This window comes from Amblyraja radiata, chromosome 2 (assembly GCF_010909765.2).
Source record: "Amblyraja radiata isolate CabotCenter1 chromosome 2, sAmbRad1.1.pri, whole genome shotgun sequence".
In the NCBI taxonomy this organism is placed as follows: Eukaryota; Metazoa; Chordata; class Chondrichthyes; order Rajiformes; family Rajidae; genus Amblyraja; species Amblyraja radiata.
Window position 1 is genome coordinate 6,658,651 of NC_045957.1, and position 18,121 is coordinate 6,676,771.

Here is an 18,121-nt window from a genome sequence, read left to right on the forward strand (position 1 = left end):
TATCCTCTTAACCCTCCCCCTTAGAGCAACTGCAGGTAATGCCCCGTCTGTCCTTTCACTTCCCTTCCCACCATCCCAGGACTCAATTAGACATTCCAAACAAAGCATGATTCACTTGCACACAGTCATGGTGTCATACAGCATGGAAACAGGCCCTTCAGTCCAATCCACCCAGGCCGAACAAAATCTAAGTTAGTCTCACCTGCCCGTGTTTGAACATATGCCTCTAAACCTCTGCTATCCATGTACCTGCCTTTTAAATGTTATTATTGTACTTGTCTCAAATACATCCTTTGGCAGCTTGTTCCATATACCCACCACAGAAACGATTGCCCCTTAGATTCTTTTAAAATCTCGTCTTAAACCTATGCCCTGTGGTTCTTGATTCCCCTACCCTGGGAAAAAGACTCTGCATTCACCCTATCTATTCCCCTCATGATTTTATACACAACTATATGATCACACCTCATCCTCTTGCACTTCAAGGAATAAAGTCCTAGCCTGCCCAACTTCTCCCTACAGTCTAGGCCAGTGGTTCTCAAATGGGGGTACGCGTACCCCTGGGGGTACGTGAAGGCACTCCAGGGGGTAGGTGAGATTTTAAAATATAGGCCTACATGTTTGCGCTTGTTAAGGGATACTTGGCTGAAAAAATATTTCACAGGGAGTACATCACTGAAAAAAGGTTGAGAACCACTGGTCTAGGCCCTTGAATCCTGACAGCCTTGTAAAGTTTCTCTGCACTCTTTCCAGCTCAATCACATCCTTCCTATTCAAGATTCAAGAGGGTTTATTGTCATTACAGCCATATACACTGTACAGAGTGCAATGAGATAGCGTTTCCCTAGAACCTCGGTGCTACATAGAACACAATTGGACAACATGCTACATATATAGATATACTACGCTATACACATGGTGCAAAACCTTCCTTACTAAAGTGCAACAAAGTAAATAGAAAAACTACAAAACAGCAATGCAGGACAGTAGACAACAGTGCATCAGAGTGCAATGTACACAAACCAAGGGTGCAGTGCGGAGTTTATGTAGCAACAGAGATGGGGGGGGGGGGGGGGGGGGGGGGTGTATTCAGATCAGTCCCTGAGCGTTGAGTCGAATGGCCTGCGGGAAGAAGCTGTTGCATAGTCTGGATTGAGGGACCGTATGGTTTGGTACCTTCTGCCAGATGGGAGGGGGGAGAAGAGTTTATGTGAGGGGTGTGCGGGGTCCTCCGCAATGCTGGTTGCTTTGTGGGTGTAGCGTGTGGTGTAGATGTCTGAGATGGGGGGGAGGGGGGGGGGGGGGGTGAGAGACTCCGATGATCTTTTTGGCTGTCCTCACTACTCGCTGCAGGTTCTTGCGGTCCATACTGGTGCAGTTTCCAAACCAAGCAGTGGTGCAGCTACTCAGTATGCCTTCTATAGTCCCTCTGGAATGTGGTGAGGATGGGGGGGCGGGAGGTTGGCTTTCCTCAGCTTCCTCAGGAAGTGGAGACGCTGCTGGGCTTTCTTCACAGTGGAGCCGGTGTGGAGGGACCAGGTGAAGTTCTCCGCCAGTTGGACATCAAGGAATTTAGTGTTCTTCACAATCTCCACTGGGGAGCCGTCGATGTCCAGTGGTGCATGGTCCCTCTGTGCTCTCCTAAAGTCAACAACCATCTCTTTGGTTTTGTCTACGTTCAGAGAAGTTGTTGACTTTTCACCAAGTTGTCAGTTGTTTCACCTCCCCTCTGCATGCTGCCTCGTTGTTTTTGTTGATGAGACCCACCACAGTCGTGTCATCGGCGAACTTGATGATGTGATTCGAGCTGTGCAGCGCTGTGCAGTCGTGAGTCAGCAGTGGACTGAGCACACAGCCCTGGGGAGCCCCTGTGCTCAGTGTGGTGGTGCTGGAGGTGTTGCTCCCGATCCGGACTGTCTGGGGTCTCCCCGTCAGGAAGTCCAGGATCCAGTTGCAGAGGGAGGTGTTCATGCCCAACACTCAGCTTCCTGGTCAGGTGCTGGGGAATGATAGTATTGAATGCTGAACTGAAGTCTATGAACAGCATTCGGACTTATGTGTCCTTTTTGTCCAGGTGGGTGAGTGCTAGGTGAAGGGCGGTGGTGATGGCGTCACCAGTGGAGAGGTTGGGTCGATACGCAAACTGCAGGGGGTCCAGGGTGGGAGGTAGGAGGGTCTTTATGTGCCTCAAGACCAGCCTCTCGAAGCACTTCTTGATGGTGGGGGTGAGTGCGACGGGGCGGTAGTCGTGTGGCAGGACACAGGTGACTTCTTGGGCACAGGAACAATGGTGGTGGTTTTGAAGCATGTTGGATGGTGGCGCTGCTCAGGGAGATATTGAAGATGTGTGTGAGAACATCTGCCAGCTGGTCTGCACACCCTTTGAGCACTCTACCGGGGATATTGTCTGGGCCAACAGCCTTACGCGGGTTGACTGCGCAGTGATTTATTTCACATCAGCTGTGGTCAGGCATAGCACCTGGTTGTCGGGAGGGGGGGGGGGGGTGGTCTTCCTCACCACCACGTCGTTCTGTGCTTCAAATCGGGCGTAGAACACGTTCAGCACATCAGGCAAAGAGGCATCGCTGTCACAGGCTGGTGTTGATATCCTGTAGTTGGTGATGGCTTAGATGCCTTGCCACAACTGCTGTGTGTCCCTGCTTTCACTGAAGTGGCTGTGGATTTTCCGGGCATGCGCTCGCTTTGCTTCCCTGATGGCCTGGGACAGTTTGGCCCTCGCTGTCCTCAGGGCCTCCTTATCCCCTGCAGTGAAGGGCATGTCTCGGGCTCTCAGCAGCGCACGTACCTCTGCAGTCATCCATGGCTTACGGTTGGGGCGTGTGGTGATGAGCATGGTGACAGTAACGTCATCAATACACTTACTGATGTAACCAGTCACTGATGCCGTGTACTCCTCCAAGTCTGGTGCCTCCGGTGGTTGCTGCCTCCCTGAACATGTGCCAGTCAGTGCACTATAACAGGGTGACCAGAACTCAACACAATACCTCAAGTTCGGCCTCACCAATTCCTTGTAAGCTGCCACACAAAGTATAATTGGAGCGATATTGACTCTGGATGGTGATATTCAGTGGTTTTTGGTAGGTGGATACCGTGAACCTTTCTCATTCTCTTCTTTCTTGATTGCTTCAGGACAAAGAGCCAGAAGACGCATCCACAAGAGAAGAGGATCATCGATGCTACAACAACCAGGAATTTGTGTGTCAAGACTGGAACGCCGGACCGGTACGATTGTTAGACCCACTCTCCCTCTTAGCTTGTGGCTCCAAAACGAAGGCGGCTTCTGGTATCATATTCTCTTCCCAGCTGCTCGGGACGTTGGGAATGGGGATCCATGGCACCACACGTTGGGTTGAGCTCCTCTCCTGGTTTCCGCCTGACTTCAATGTTTAGGTTTATTATTATTGTTATAACTGAAGTACTGTGAAAGGTTTTGTTTTGCATGCTATCCAATCAGATTTGATACTGTAGATGAATCCAATCAAGTTAAACTCAAGGACAATAGGTAGAGTAAAAGGAAAGAAACAGAGTGCAGAATATAGTTCTCAGCATTGTAGTGCATCAGCTCCAGAGATAAAGTCCAATGTCCACGATGGGGTAAAGGTGAATCGAACAGTACCCTAACGTATAGCAGTACCATTCAGAAGCCTAATACCAGCAAGGAACAAGCTGTTCCTGAGTCTGGTGGTGAAGGCTTTCAAGCTTCTGTATCGTCCGAGAACAGGAGCGGGGAGAAGGGGCGACTGCTCTTGAGCATTCTTGCAGCTTTTGCCATGTTTTTACCTGGAGGGGCAATGTTTTACACGTAGGGTAGTGAGTATGCCAGAGGAGGTGCTTGAGGCAGATACTATTACTACTCTTTAGATATGTTAAGGGAAAAAGAGTAGCAAAGTCAAACGTGGGTCCCTTGAAGGCAGACAGGGGTGAAATTATTATGGGTAACAAGGAAATGGCAGAAGAGTTGAACAGGTACTTCGGATCTGTCTTCACTTAGGAAGACACAAACAATCTCCCAGATGTACTGGAGGACAGAGGATCTAAGGGGGTAGTGGAACCTAAAGACATTTTCATTAGGCGAGAAATAGTATTGGGTAGGCTAATGGGACTGAAGGATGATAAATCCCCTGGGCCTGATGGTCTGCATCTCAGGGTCCTCAGGGAGGTGGCTCTAGAAATAGTGGACGCATTGGTGATTATTTTCCAATGATCGATTCAGGATCAGTTCCTGTGGATTGGAGGATAGCTAATGTTATCCCACTTTACAAGAAAGGAGCGAGAGAGAAAATGGGGAATTACAGACCAGTTAGGCTGACCGGTGGTGGGAAAGATGCTGGAGTCAATTATTAAAGAGGTAATAATGGGGCATTTAGTAGGTGTGTTGCAAAGCCTACCTGAAGCGTCGCTGAAAATCTGTCGCTGCGGGTGTGCGCGATTTTGGCGCCGTTTAGAGGGGGCGGGTTTAAAACGCGATTTTCTCTAAGCTGTTCCAATCGAAAATGTTCAGCCTAGTTAATTATTAACGAAAAATCGCTGGAAGACCCCGTCGCAAAAGCTATTATTAGGTTTAAAGCCCTTGAATAATAGTTATAGTAGTTTAAAAATCAATCTCTAAACCCGCGACCGCCAGCAACCGCAGGGTCTCATAAAGCAAACCACAGAAGGTAGGCTGTATATTTTTACATTAAAAAGGGCTTCTAAAGATCCCTTTATACAAAGTTTAATATTGCGAGTAGCTCATTTTGGGCCCATTATATCCCGCAGTATTTTTCTCGGCATTTGGGGGCACAAATCTACCGCAATGTGAACGTTCTAAACCAGCGCGTTCCACGGGGACCCACTAGAAAGCTGATTTAAATGGACATTTATTTACAGCAATTAAACACTAAATTCCTTCCATTTGGCCTATAAATTAATGTAAATGACATTTAAAAATCATGTTTTATTGTGAATTATTTGTGAATATTATTTGGACATTTAGGCTATTTAAAAATGTTAATCATTTATTAAGAAATGGATAGATGTTTAGATCTAGTAATTGAAGTCTGAAATTAGCTACAATTAGGTAACTAACTAATTATATGCTTTAATTTCAGGTCATCCAAGTAAGATTATTTTATATTTGTTTCAGAATGCTTCAATCTATGATAACTGAAAATTTCATTCAGTTCTCTTAATTTTTAAGAAAGTTATGGGCTTTTGACTGTTCACGATCACAGCTTTTTTGTTATGTCCATAGAAAATCAATAGGGAACAAGATGCTCATTTCCCAGTATGAAAATGGCCATAACCTTTTAAATACTTGAGATATGAAAGTGAATTAGGTGTCAAATTAAACTTATTTTTATGCTTTATCTGATGGGATAAATTACAGACTTGATTTTTAAAATCTCAAAATTTTGTAACATTGCTACATTTAGATAGCAGTAAAAGGATTAGTCCAAGTCAACATGGATTTATGAAAGGGAAATCATGCTTGACTAATCTTCTGGAATTTTTTGAGGATGTGACAAGTAAAATGGATGAAGGGGTGCCAGTGGATGTAGTGTATCTAGACTTTCAGAAAGCCTTTGATAAGGTCCCGCATGGGAGACTGGTGACTAAATTTAGAGCACATGGTATTGGGGGCAGGGTGTTGACGTGGATAGAAAATTGGTTGGCAGACAGGAAGCAAAGTGTAGTAGTGAACGGGTCCTTTTCAGAATGGCAGGCAGTGGCGAGTGGAGTGCCGCAAGGCTCGGTGTTGGGGCCGCAACTGTTTACCATATATATTAATGATTTGGAAGAGGGAATTAGGAGCAACACTAGCAAGTTTGCAGATGACACAAAGCTGGGTGGCAGTGTGAACTATGAAGAGGATGTTAGGACGTTGCAGGGTGACCTGGACAGGTTGAGTGAGTGGGCAGATGTGTGGCAGATGCAGTATAATATAGATAAATGTGAGGTTATCCACTTTGATGGCAAAAACAAGGGGGCAGATTATTATCTCAATGGGGTTAGGTTAGGCAAGGGGGAGGTGCAGCGAGACCTGGGTGTCCTTGTACACCGGTCACTGAAAGTTGGCGAGCAGGTACAGCAGGCAGTGAAGAAATCTAACGGAATGTTGGCCTTCATAACAAGAGGATTTCAGTATAGGAGTAAAGAGGTTCTTCTGCAGTTGTATAGGGTTCTAGTGAGACCACATCTGGAGTATTGTGTCCAGTTTTGGTCTCCGAATTTGAGGAAGGACATCCTTGTGATTGAGGCAGTGCAGCGTAGGTTCACGAGATTGATCCCTGGGATGGCGGGACTGCCATATGAGGAAAGATTGAAAAGACTAGGCTTGTATTCACTGGAGTTTAGAAGGATGAGGGGGTCCTATAGAAACATATACAATTGTAAAAGGACTAGGCAAGCTAGATGCAGGAAAATTTTTCCCAATGTTGGGCGAGTCCAGAACCAGGAGCCACAGTCTTAGAATAAAGGGGAAGCCATTTAAGACTGAGGTGAGAAAAAACTTTTTCACCCAGAGAGTTGTGAATTTGTGGAATTCCCTGCCACAGAGGGCAGTGGAGGCCAAATCATTGGATGGATTTAAGAGAGAGTTAGATAGAGCTCTAGGGGCTAGTGGAATCAAGGGTTATGGGGAGGGCAGGCACGGGTTATTGATTGGGGACGATCAGCCATGATCACAATGAATGGCGGTGCTGGCTCGAAGGGCCGAATGGCCTCATCCTGCATCTATTTTCTATGTCTATGTTTCTAAATGTTGTTATTGTACTTGCCTGGTTCTTGATTCCCCTACCCTGGGAAAAAGACTCTGTGCATTCACCCTATCTATTCCCCTCATGATTTTATACACCACTATATGATCACACCTCATCCTCTTGCACTTCAAGGAATAAAGTCCTAGCCTGCCCAACTTCTCCCTACAGTCTAGGCCCTTGAATCCTGACAGCCTTGTAAATTTTCTCTGCACTCTTTCCAGCTCAATTACATCCTTCCCATAACAGGGTGACCAGAACTGAACACAATACTTCAAGTTTGGCCTCACCAATTCCTTGTAAGCTGCCACACAAAGTATAATTGGAGCGATATTGACTCTGGATGGTGATATTCAGTCGTTTTTGGTAGGTGGATACCCTGAATCTTTGTCATTCTCTCTTCTTTCTTGATTGCTTCAGGACAAAGAGCCAGAAGACGCATCCACAAGAGAAAAGGATCATCGATGCTACAACGACCAGGAATTCGTGTGTCAAGACCGGAATGCCGGACCAGTACGGTTGATAGGCCCACTCTCCCAAACGAAGGCGGCTCCAAAACAAAGGCTGCTTCTGGTATCATATTCTTTTCCCAGCTGCTCGGGATGTTGGGAATGGGGATCCATGGCACCACACGTTGGGTTGAGCTCCTCTCCTGGTTTCCGCCTGACTTCAATGTTTAGGTTTATTATTGTTATGTCAACTGAGGTATTGTGAAAGGTTTTGTTTTGCATGCTATCCAATCAGATTTGATACTGTAGATAAATCCAATCAAGTTAAACTCAAGGACAATAGGTAGAGTAAAAGGAAAGATACAGAGTGCAGAATACAGTTCTCATCATTGTAGTGCATCAGCTCCAGAGATAAAGTCCAACGTCCACAATGGAGTAGAGGTGAAGTGAACAGTACCCTAACGTATAGCAGTACCACTCAGAAGCTGAATAGCAGCATCCTGAGTCTGGTGGTGAAGGCTTTCAAGCTTCTGTATCGTCTGAGAACGGGAGCGGGGAGAAGGGGGCGACTATGTTCTTGAGCATTCTTGCAGCTTTTGCCAGGTTTTTTTGTGATTCAGCAAAAAGCCGAGAAGGAGTTTTCCCGAGGAAACATCATTAATACGTCTTGCTATTTTGTTGCTCTGTGTGTATTGGGTTGAGTGACTGCCCCCCCCACCCACTCCCCTTTGTGTGGTTGGTTGCCATCGTGCAGTTAGCACACATCCACTTGTTTTTAACCTTTGTTTAGTTTAGTGATACAGCGCGGAAACAGACCCTTCGGCCCACCGAGTCAGCAGCAACCAGCGATCCCCGCACACTAACACTATCCTACATACATTAGAGCCAATTTACAATTTTACCAAGCCAATTAATCTACGTCTTTGGAGTGTAGGAGGAAACCGTAGCTCCCGGGGAAAAGCTCCCCACGCAGGTCATGTGGAGAACGTACATACTCTGTACAGACAGCACCCCTAGTCAGGATGGAACCCGAGTCTCAAGCGCAATAAGGCAGCAACTCTACCGCTGCGCCACTGTGCCGCCCTTGTGGTTTATAACAAGGATCCCTGACAACCACCATCCAGTTGCACCTGTCTGAGGCATGGTCATCAAGGTGGATAAGGGAGGGAGAGGGAGTGGGAGTGAGTGTCTGCCACTAATCTCACTTGCCTTTGCTTTAGCACTGGTAGCGGTGGAGTAGAGAGGAGGAAACTGTTGTCGGTTTCTAGTATTATGAAAACTTCCAGTATTAGGATAGGTATATACACTATTATTTCACTTGGTGTACAGTGTGCAGTTCTGGTCACTGAGCTACGCATGTAAACTGGAAAGGGTGCAGAAGAAACTGCGGGCTTTGGGCTATAAGCGTGGATGGGCTGGACTTTTTTCCCTGGAGTTTAGGAGGCTGAGAGGTGACCTTATAGAGAGTTGTATACAATTACAGGCGCATTGATAAGATAAATGGTCACAGTCTTTTACACCTGGTGGGGAAGTCAAAAACAAGAGGGCATAGGTGTAAGGTGAGAGGGGAGAGATTTAAATCAGACCTCAGGGGGAAGAAGGTGATGAGTATGTGGAACGAGCTACCAGAGGAAGCTGTAGGGTGGCTACAATTACAATGTTTAAATGACAAGCTTCCAGAGGAGGTAGTTGAGGCTGGGACTATCCCAACGTTTAAGAAACAGTTCGACAGGTACATGGATAGGACTGGGTTGGAGGGATATGGACCAAGCGCAGGCAGGTGAGACGAGGGTAGCTGGGACATGTTGGCCTGTGTGGGCAAGTTGGGCCGAAGGGCCTGTTTCCACACTGTATCACTCGATGACTCTATGACATTTAGACCAGGACATGAATAGGGATATGTGGCAAACACAGACAAATGGGACTGGGTGGGTAACTTGGTTGGCATAGATCTGCTGGGTTGAAGGGACTTGTTTCTATCCTGTATGGCTTAATGACTTTAGTTACCAAAAAACAAGTTTCAATACTGACCTCTAGTGCTGTCTGCGTGGAGTTTGCATGTTCTTTCTGCAACCGAATGAGTTTCTTCTGGGTGCTCCGGTTTCCTCCCACATCCCAAAGGTGTGTAGATTTGTAGGTTAATTGGCCTCTGTAAATTGCCCAGGGAGTGGATGCTTAAATGGGATAACATAGAACTAGTGTGAACAGGTGATCGATGGCTGGCGTGGACTTGGTGGACTGAAAGACCTGTTTCCATGCTGTTTTCAATCAATCAATTTGCTCTTCATATAGCAGGGTGCATAGTCGAATGGAATCAAGTGGTGCTGAGGAACTCAGGCAGGCTGGCCTTTCTCGCTTGGTGTGTGGCTCCTGCATCAAATGTGTTGGTGATAGTGAGTGTGGTTTGCAAAGCTGACATCAACTTGAAAGATATCCTTAACCAGAGCAGCGGGTTATCAGTACCCTGGAAGAGTTCAGTTCCCGGAGGTCAACTGAAATGTGACATTTATTTTTCAGAAGACGACACCTCACAACGAGTTATGGGAGAAATTGCCTTCCAGCTAGATCGTAGGATCCTGTTGTATGTCTTCCATACAGGAATCCGGATGTATGGATTCAGAGTGCTGAACATCTCCCAGATCACTCAGGTCTGTACGTTTAATACGTTGCATCTCTCCATCCTCAGGGACGGAGTCTGAAAGGGACAGTGTTCAACTAATCTCCAACAAAAGCAGAATTATGCAAAGATGCCACAAAGGCTGGGAGTTTTCTCTTTGGAGAGTAAGAGGTAGAGGAGTTACAAAATCATGACGACCGTGGATCAAGTGAACGTTCACAGTCCTTTTACCAGGGTAGAGGATTAAAACCTATCACTCTAGGATTAAGGTGAGAGTGGAAAGAATTGAGAGGGATCTCAGGGGCAACTTTTTCACTCAGAGCATAGTCTGTGTCAGGAATAAGCTGCCAGAGGAACATATACAAGGAGGAAACAGATACAAATAACAAATTTTAAATACATTTGGACAGATATATGAATAGGAATGGTTTAGAGGACCATGGGCCAAATGTAGAGGAAATGGGCCAAATGGGTGAAGCCCAAAACACCAACTTGGTTGGCAAGGTGAGCCAAAGGGCTTTTTTTCCTTTCTCCATAGCTCTATGATTCTCAGGCTGGACAGTTAATTGCCGAACTACCACAACTTAAACAAGTGCTCAGGTCACATGTATGATGACCCAACACTATTACACATTACACGACTCAGCTTGTTGACACATACACCATGGAATTGAGTACAAAAGTAGGAATCTGTGCAGGGGATCATCTAGGTCAATCCCGGAGTAGCCATCCTGACTGCATCTGGTGTTCCCTTATATAGGTGAGATCAAGCTTAGGCTCAGTGACTGTTTCGCTAAGCACCAGCGCTCGGTCTGCTCAAGCCTGCTGCATCTCCCGGTTTCTAACCAATTTAAGCCTTTTTCCCATTCCCATACTGGGCTTTCTTTCCTGGGCCTTCCCCATTGCCAGAGTGAGACCACATGCAAACTGGAAGAACAGCACCTTATATTCTGCTTGGATAGCTTCAACCCAAGAGTACGACCATTGAGGCAGGATAGACAGTCAGAACCATTTTCCCTGGGTAGAAATGTTAAATACGAGATAACATAGCTATAAGGTGAGAGGAGGAAAGTTTAAAGGAGATGTGCGGGATGTTTTTTTTTACAGAGTGGTGGATGCCTTGTACACACTGCAAGGGGTGGTGGTGGAGGCAGATACAATAGTGGTGTTTGAGGCTTTTAGTTAGACACATGGGTATGCTGCGATCGGAGGGATATAAACCTTGATCTTTTCAATATTATTGTTGCCATTTAAATATATCTAATGTTCCAGCCTCCACCACCCTACGTGGCACGGAATTCCAGAGATGCACTGCTCTCTGAGAGAACACCTCACTTTTAAGTAACTGGCCCCTTATTTTGCTACTGTCTCCTATTTGAAACTCTTCCATTGGTGAAAGTATCTCAACATCTACCCTAAAGAGTCTGAAGAGTCCCAATCTGTGACATTGTCTGTCTATTCTATCCACAGATGCTGCCTGACACACTGAGTACCCCCAGCACTTTGTGTTGTGCTCCAGATTCCAGCATCTACAGTTCTTGTGTCTCAACCTATCCTGTCCGCATGAAGTCACCTCTCATTCATCTAAACTGAAAGAAATTCATAGGGCTGTACAGTACTGAAATGGGCCCCTTCAGTTTGGGCCTGTCTACGCCAACTCAATTGGCATTCTGGGCTAATCCCATTTGCCCATATCCCTACAAACCCTTCCTATCCATATACCAACACTGTCTTGCACGACAACCTTCTCCTCCCAGGAGCTAGCCTGGCGAATAGCCTTTGGACCACCTTCAATGCTATCATATTGTTTTCTTTTGGGGTAAGGAACCTTAGTGTGTAGAAGGCATGTGTATAGTGAAGGCAGATTTTTGAGCGAAAGTTCGCGTGTAATAAATTGTAGTCTGATTGGAGTGTTTCCTCTTTAGATGAGTAAACACGCTGCGGAGCAGGATGCAATGAACCATCGCTACCGAGAACTAATACAGAACCTGGGAAACTTTGGCTATAGCATCCAAAAGCATGCCAGATTTGCAGAAGATATTGTCAACACCTTTGGATTCCTGAAGGAGAAGCCTCTGTGCCCGACTTTATTAACCACCTACAATGATGTACAGTATCTGCAGAAAATCATTCATGAGAACGCTCCACACAATTTGGTGCTTGACCTCATGGTGCTACTTAATTGCTTGGCGGACATGTCAAGGAAAGATGGGAAACCACTGTTCATTTGGTAGAAACTATAGTGCAAGATAACAAGTGGCAGACAGAGCAAAAGAATCACAACCACACATTGTAAAGTCAATAAAACTGGCACATGCTAATCTGTAATCAAACTTGAAAGTTATCATGTTCAGTTTTATCCTCAACCAAAGTTATTTTTGGTTGATGTTTGTTATTGGGAATTGACCTGATGATAAGATAGGAAAGTTTTAGAGGGATATGGGCCAAATAAGGGCAGGTGGGACAAGTATAGGTGGACATCTAGGTTGACATGGGCAAGTTGCGCGGAAGGGCCTGTTTTTGTGCTGAATGCATCTATGATATAGTGAAGCCCAACCGTTGTGGCAAATAACCCCTTCCCTGTTTCCTATGAAGTGCCCCTCTGTTGACTCATGGGTGTGCAGAGTCTTTGCCTCCACTTGCTCACCTTTTCCACTACCTCCTGTTCAGTGGGCCGGTAACATTCTATATTGCATTCTGCAACATGCAAGGCAATGGAATGGCCACCAGGAGTGGCCAAGTTGTCAGCTCTTAAGAAATACAATGAGGCGATATCACCCCAATGGAAGGGCATTCGGCACGGGGAATCCTGTTGTCATTCCTGGAAAAGATGGGAGAAAGAAGGGGCTGTCTGCCTGGCAAGTAGCCATCATCTTCACTCAAGGGAGTTAGATGTGGCCCTTGTGGCTAAAGGGATCAGGGGGTATGGAGAGAAGGCAGGTACAGGATACTGAGTTGGATGATCAGCCATGATCATATTGAATGGCGGTGCAGGCTCGAAGGGCAGAATGGCCTACTCCTGCACCTATTTTTTATGTTTCTAACACGCACCTTCTCACCTCCAACTGTGTAAATCTGATGTGGAGAGTCGTCTGACCTCCAAGGGATTCATGTTGCTCATGCACCTCTTCCCACTGTGTGTTGAATGGAAGTCTTGTATTTTTGTTGCACTTTAAAGCTGACCTTCCACCCTCTGTCACTCCCGAAATAAAAGACTGTTTTAGAACTTGGATCAATACAGCTCAAGGACAGGCCGTTCGGCCCACGATGTCCATGCCGAACATGCCAAGTTAAACTGTCTTCTGTTTGAACGTGACCCCCAATCTCTCCATTCCATGCAAGTTCTGTTGTGAAGTCGCTTGTGTCAGCCTAATAACATCCTTCCACCACTACTATCTTCTCTGGGTAAGTTAATTCTGAATCCAAACTACCAAGACACTGGAACCCATGCATTTTAATCTTTTGGTGCAGCCAACCATGACGAACTTTGACAAAAGCCTTGGAAAGTTCATGTAGAGAATGTCGACTGCACTAAATCATCATCAATTTTCTTGGTCATCTTTTCAAGAATTGGCGAAACATGATCTTCCATGCGCCGAAAATGGAGTGGGTGTTGAAAGTGAGAGTGGAATGGAGAATTAAAGTCACTAGGCAACTGAAGCCTCATGGTCATCTTTGCAGATTGGAGATATCCTGCTCACCAATCTGCGTTTGGTCTCTTCTATATAGAACTGGATAGACACATGAATCACTGCTTCATCTGAAAATGGTTTTGCGACCTTAGACAATTGCAAGGCAGAAATCAAAAAAGCAAGTTTTGTATCTGTTACAACCGTGCGAGGAAGATGTCATAAGAGAGAAATGAAGCTAATGGATGTGTAGCTGGAGAGTGAACATTGTGAAGGAGATGGTGCCTATGGAATGCTGAAGGTGAGGGGAGGAGAAGATGAGTCTAATGGTGACATCATGGAGTTCTCAGAATTATGAACGATTATTCGTACAATGTGGAGGCTCTGGAGTGAAAAGATTCCTTCTGTTCTTGTCTTAGGTTTCCTCTCTCACCTCTTTGCACTACCTTGATGACTGAACGGACATGACTCCCTGCTCTTAAAAGGAATTTGAAATGTTCATTACATTTTATTTTACATCCAGCGCTCACTTTCACATGCAGGTAGCTCTGCTATAGCACATAATTCCATACCGGAAATTGGATATAACATGACTGATGATTCAGGGAACACTGTTTTACATTCTACTGGCCAAGTTGGGTGTAATTGGGAACTACTAGAGAACTACAGCAAAGTTACATGGGAAATTGACAAGCACACAAACCGAAACAGTCTCGGGAGGAAAAACTGTTTCCATGTAACTGCCACACGGTAATTGGATACTATTGCCTCTTAAAAAAGCAGTCTGCCAGTTTCACCATAGGTGGCTGTTGAAATAAGCAAACAAGCGATTCTGGTGTGCAACAATACTCTGTTTTACAATTAAAAATACAGCCTTCAAGGGCCTGTACCACTAAGGTGTCATTTACGCAACATAATTTGCGCGCATGGCGACGTAGGCGGTCGCACGCGGCGCTCCAGGATTTTGGGATTCACAAAATCTTCACGCGCCACCTGCGTGACGCGCAAATGATGCCCAAGTGAGACAGGCCCTTTAGTCTTTTTAACTTAGTGACAAAAATAAATGTACTTACTCCACACTCTATTTCACCTGCTGAAGATGGCACTTTCCATACCAAGCATTCCCAAATATCTTTGTCATGCGTTAACCAAGATTTCCCTTCCACACCAGTTGGTAGAGCTCTCTACCATATCCATCTCACTTCCTGCATTTCTGCTTGCTCATTCTCGCCCCAATCAGAGTAAGAATATGGTTCCTCTTGTCCTCACCAGCTACATTGATGTCAGACCTCCCTTTATTTTCTGCGATTACATTTGAATTTCGCCCTACAGTTTTTAAACTCTTCTAGGTGTGCCTCTTGTACAAACTTGCTGTTCAGCATGAGTTGTTTTTTTGTATTATCCTGTCCTGAGTGAACCTTAATCATGTTCTAGATGTGGCAATCCCACCTGTTTTTTTTGTGGGAATGTTTAACTTAAACCTTTTGAATCTCCATCTTAAATGCTTCTGGATTGCTCTGAACCTGATTTCCCTTCAATTTTTCCAGTGTATTTTTGTTCAATTGCATTTGGATGAGTAACATTGGTTACCTACTGTATTTTCAGTGCTTTACCTCTATTTCACCGTTATCTTCTTTCATAACTCCGCTCAATCTAACGGAATAGTGGTGACTACCGTAAAATACCACAATTTAATGTTCCAAAACTGAATCCAAAATCGCATCTGTCTGTGGCTTCAATTCTTGTCAGTCTTGTTGGGTCTTGGTTATAAACTTTTCCTGAAGCTGTGTTGGAATTCTGCATTCTTTGTAGATAGACCATAAATAGATAGACCATAATCCCAGTCACATCATGGGCATATAACTGTCCTAATATTGTTACACGTTAGAAATTTATCTGTGTGTTTTCAGTGGACACTAAAGATTAATTCCATGCGTTGCCATGGAAAAGCCAGGAATTAAAAGTAGAGCAGTGGTAGAATAGACAAGTTAATAGACAAATATATAGTTAAAGTTCAAAGGAGATGCACAGAGGATGGTAGATGCCTGGAATGTGCTGCTAGGATGGTGATAGAAGCGAATACATTAGTAGTAATTGACAGATACATGACTATGCAGGTAATGGAGGGATATGCTTCATGTGCAGACAGCGGAAAGTAGTTGAACGATATCATGTTCAGCACCGACATTGTGGACCAAAGGCCCTGTTTCTGTGCTGTGTTCTTTTTTTATGTTTTAAAATAGTTACGCACAAAGTATGGTTGAGGGCATCTACTGTTAGTATGGGATAGGAATAAATCAAAAAAAGGCCCTGAGCATCCCAGGGTAATGACAAGAAGAACGTTTGACTTTTGCAACGTGTTTTATTTGTTTCTTGAGTCCAGGATTCCCACTGTCATCAGCTCTGTTGTCTCGCTCATCAGAATGTAATAATGCAGTTCGGTCTGACTGCTACAGTGGTAGAGGAGGTCTTCTCAATGCTGAACCCAGGCAAATCAAAGTGGCTGGCTGGGAACGGTCACATAGCTCCATAACCCACTGTAAGATGGGACAGATTTAAAATTAGCTTCATGGTTTCATTTTTTTTAATAGCTTTAAGTATTAGAAACACACACAACAACTATATATGTAAAATTATATGTGTATCACTCTGCTGTATTCAAACATAAAAATGTTGGAATATTTTGCCAGTTGGCCATCTTATTAAATTAAATCTATTATATTTGCTGTGTGCCTTTACATGAAGATGTAGATAGTCTGTTTTTGTGGTTGTTATTATCTATATACCTATGGCACTCAGTGGTGGAAGACAAGCCTCAATGGTGATTTGCTCTACATTCTTAAAATATTTGCTCCACGCTCTTAAAATACACTATTTCACTTCAATTTAGAAGTCTTCCTTTCTGGTATCAATTAATATTTTAATTAAGATAACTTTCCATTCTTGTCACAGCATAACATCACCAGCAAGAGTGGATGATTTTGGTGAGGAAACTGAGCAACAGGAACCTGAAATAAGTTATTAATTTACTCTTCTATTGCTGAAGATCTTTCATTTTACTTTACTCTTTAATTTTTGCTTTAGCCATTTAATTTAGTTCAGAAACACAGTGTGGAAACGGGTCCTTCGGCTCACCGAGTCCCCGCTGTCCATCGATCCACTGTGCATGAGTTCTATCCTGCACACTGGGGAAATTTACAGAAACCAATTAACCTACAAACCTGCACATCTTTGGAATGTGGTGGGAAACCGGAGCACCCGGATTAAACATACACAGAGAGAACGTACAAACTCTGTGTAGGCAGCACCTGTAGTCATGACTGCACCCGGGACACTGACGTGAGGCAGCAACTCTACTGCTGTGCCATTGTGCTGACCCTTTCAGAATGTGATTGGTACCCATTTTCTTCAACTTTTGATGAAGGTGAAGGACAATAAAAATGAATGAATTAATGTCGGGGTGGAAGATTGCAACCTTCACGTGGTCCGCCCTGTTTCGACTAATGCAATCAACTCGATGTGCACAAACGGAAGATCAAATAGAACAAGTTGTCACGAAAGAAGAAGAAGAAGAAGAATGAATAAGTCTATTGGCTAAATATGTACACATACAAGGAATTTGCCTTGGTGCTCTGCTCGCTCGCAAGTAACAACACAACATCCAGTAAACAATTAAGAATAAAACATTATAGTTTAAACATGTGAATTAATTAAAATACCAGAGCAAAAGGAGGCTACAGACTTTTGGTTATTGAGTAGGGCTACTGCTCGTGGAAAAAAAGCTGTTTTTATGATGGCTTTGACAGTCCAGAGTCACCTTCCAGAGGGAAGTGCTTCAAAGCGTTCGAAGCACCAAGCACGAAAAGGAAGCATGGGTCAGGTGTAGGCATCTTGGATAAAGTGAATCCATGGAGGAGTATTGGGTATGCGGGCAAGTCAAGTCAAGTTTATTCGTCACATACACATACGAGATGTGCAGTGAAATGAAAGTACCAAAGAAAGAAATCAGGAGATAATAAGAGGGCATGAGATAGCTTTGGCAGAGAAGATGAAGGAGAACTAAAGAAACGTTCTAAATATACTCACAGAAAAAGTAAATAGGGCCCTCAAAGACCAAATGGCACACCTACGAGTGGAGCCGCAGGAGATGTGTGAGATCCTCAATGAATATTTATATTTTATTTCTACCATGGAGAAAGATATAAAGACTAGGGAACTCAGGAAAGTGAATGAGGATGTTTTAGGGATAGTCTGCATTACTGGAAAAGAGGTGCTGGACATTTTAGAAACTATTAGGCTCGATAAATCTCAGAAGTTTGATCAGATATATCTGAGAACACTGTGCTACTGACTTGCGAAATGGCAAGTCTGAGACCATGAATCATAGCAAAAGGATTTGAGTATAGGAGCAGGGAGATTCTACTGCAGTTGTACAGGGTATTGGTGAGACCACACCTGGAGTATTTGGTCTCCAAATCTGAGGAAAGACATTCTTGCATAGAGGGAGTACAGAGAAGGTTCATCAGACTGATTCCTGGGATGTCAGGACTTTCATATGAAGAAAGACTGGATAGACTCGGCTTGTAATCGCTAGAATTTAGAAGATTGAGGGGGGATCTTATAGAAATGTACAAAATTCTTAAGAGGTCGGACAGGCTAGATGCAGGG

General features: G+C 44.5%; 1 protein-coding gene across 1 annotated transcript; it reads left to right on the forward strand.

Moving 5' to 3' along the window:
• The first annotated feature begins 2,901 nt into the window (after positions 1–2,901).
• LOC116984777 (speriolin-like protein) lies at positions 2,902–12,195 on the forward strand. Its single transcript, XM_033039147.1, has 5 exons — positions 2,902–2,963; positions 3,151–3,243; positions 7,179–7,276; positions 9,725–9,855; positions 11,750–12,195. The coding sequence occupies exons 1-5, from the start codon at positions 2,902–2,904 to the stop codon at positions 12,056–12,058; spliced, it is 693 nt and encodes a 230-aa protein (XP_032895038.1). The 3' UTR covers positions 12,059–12,195.
• The last annotated feature ends 5,926 nt before the right edge of the window (positions 12,196–18,121 follow it).

Bases quoted from the DNA above. Each gene is read 5' to 3' on its own strand.
- LOC116984777 (XM_033039147.1), top strand. From the start codon at position 2,902: ATGCCGTGTACTCCTCCAAGTCTGGTGCCTCCGGTGGTTGCTGCCTCC. The intron at 7,277-9,724 runs GTTGATAGGCCC...TTTATTTTTCAG, and splicing joins CGGAATGCCGGACCAGTACG to AAGACGACACCTCACAACGA. The intron at 9,856-11,749 runs GTCTGTACGTTT...TTTCCTCTTTAG, and splicing joins ACATCTCCCAGATCACTCAG to ATGAGTAAACACGCTGCGGA.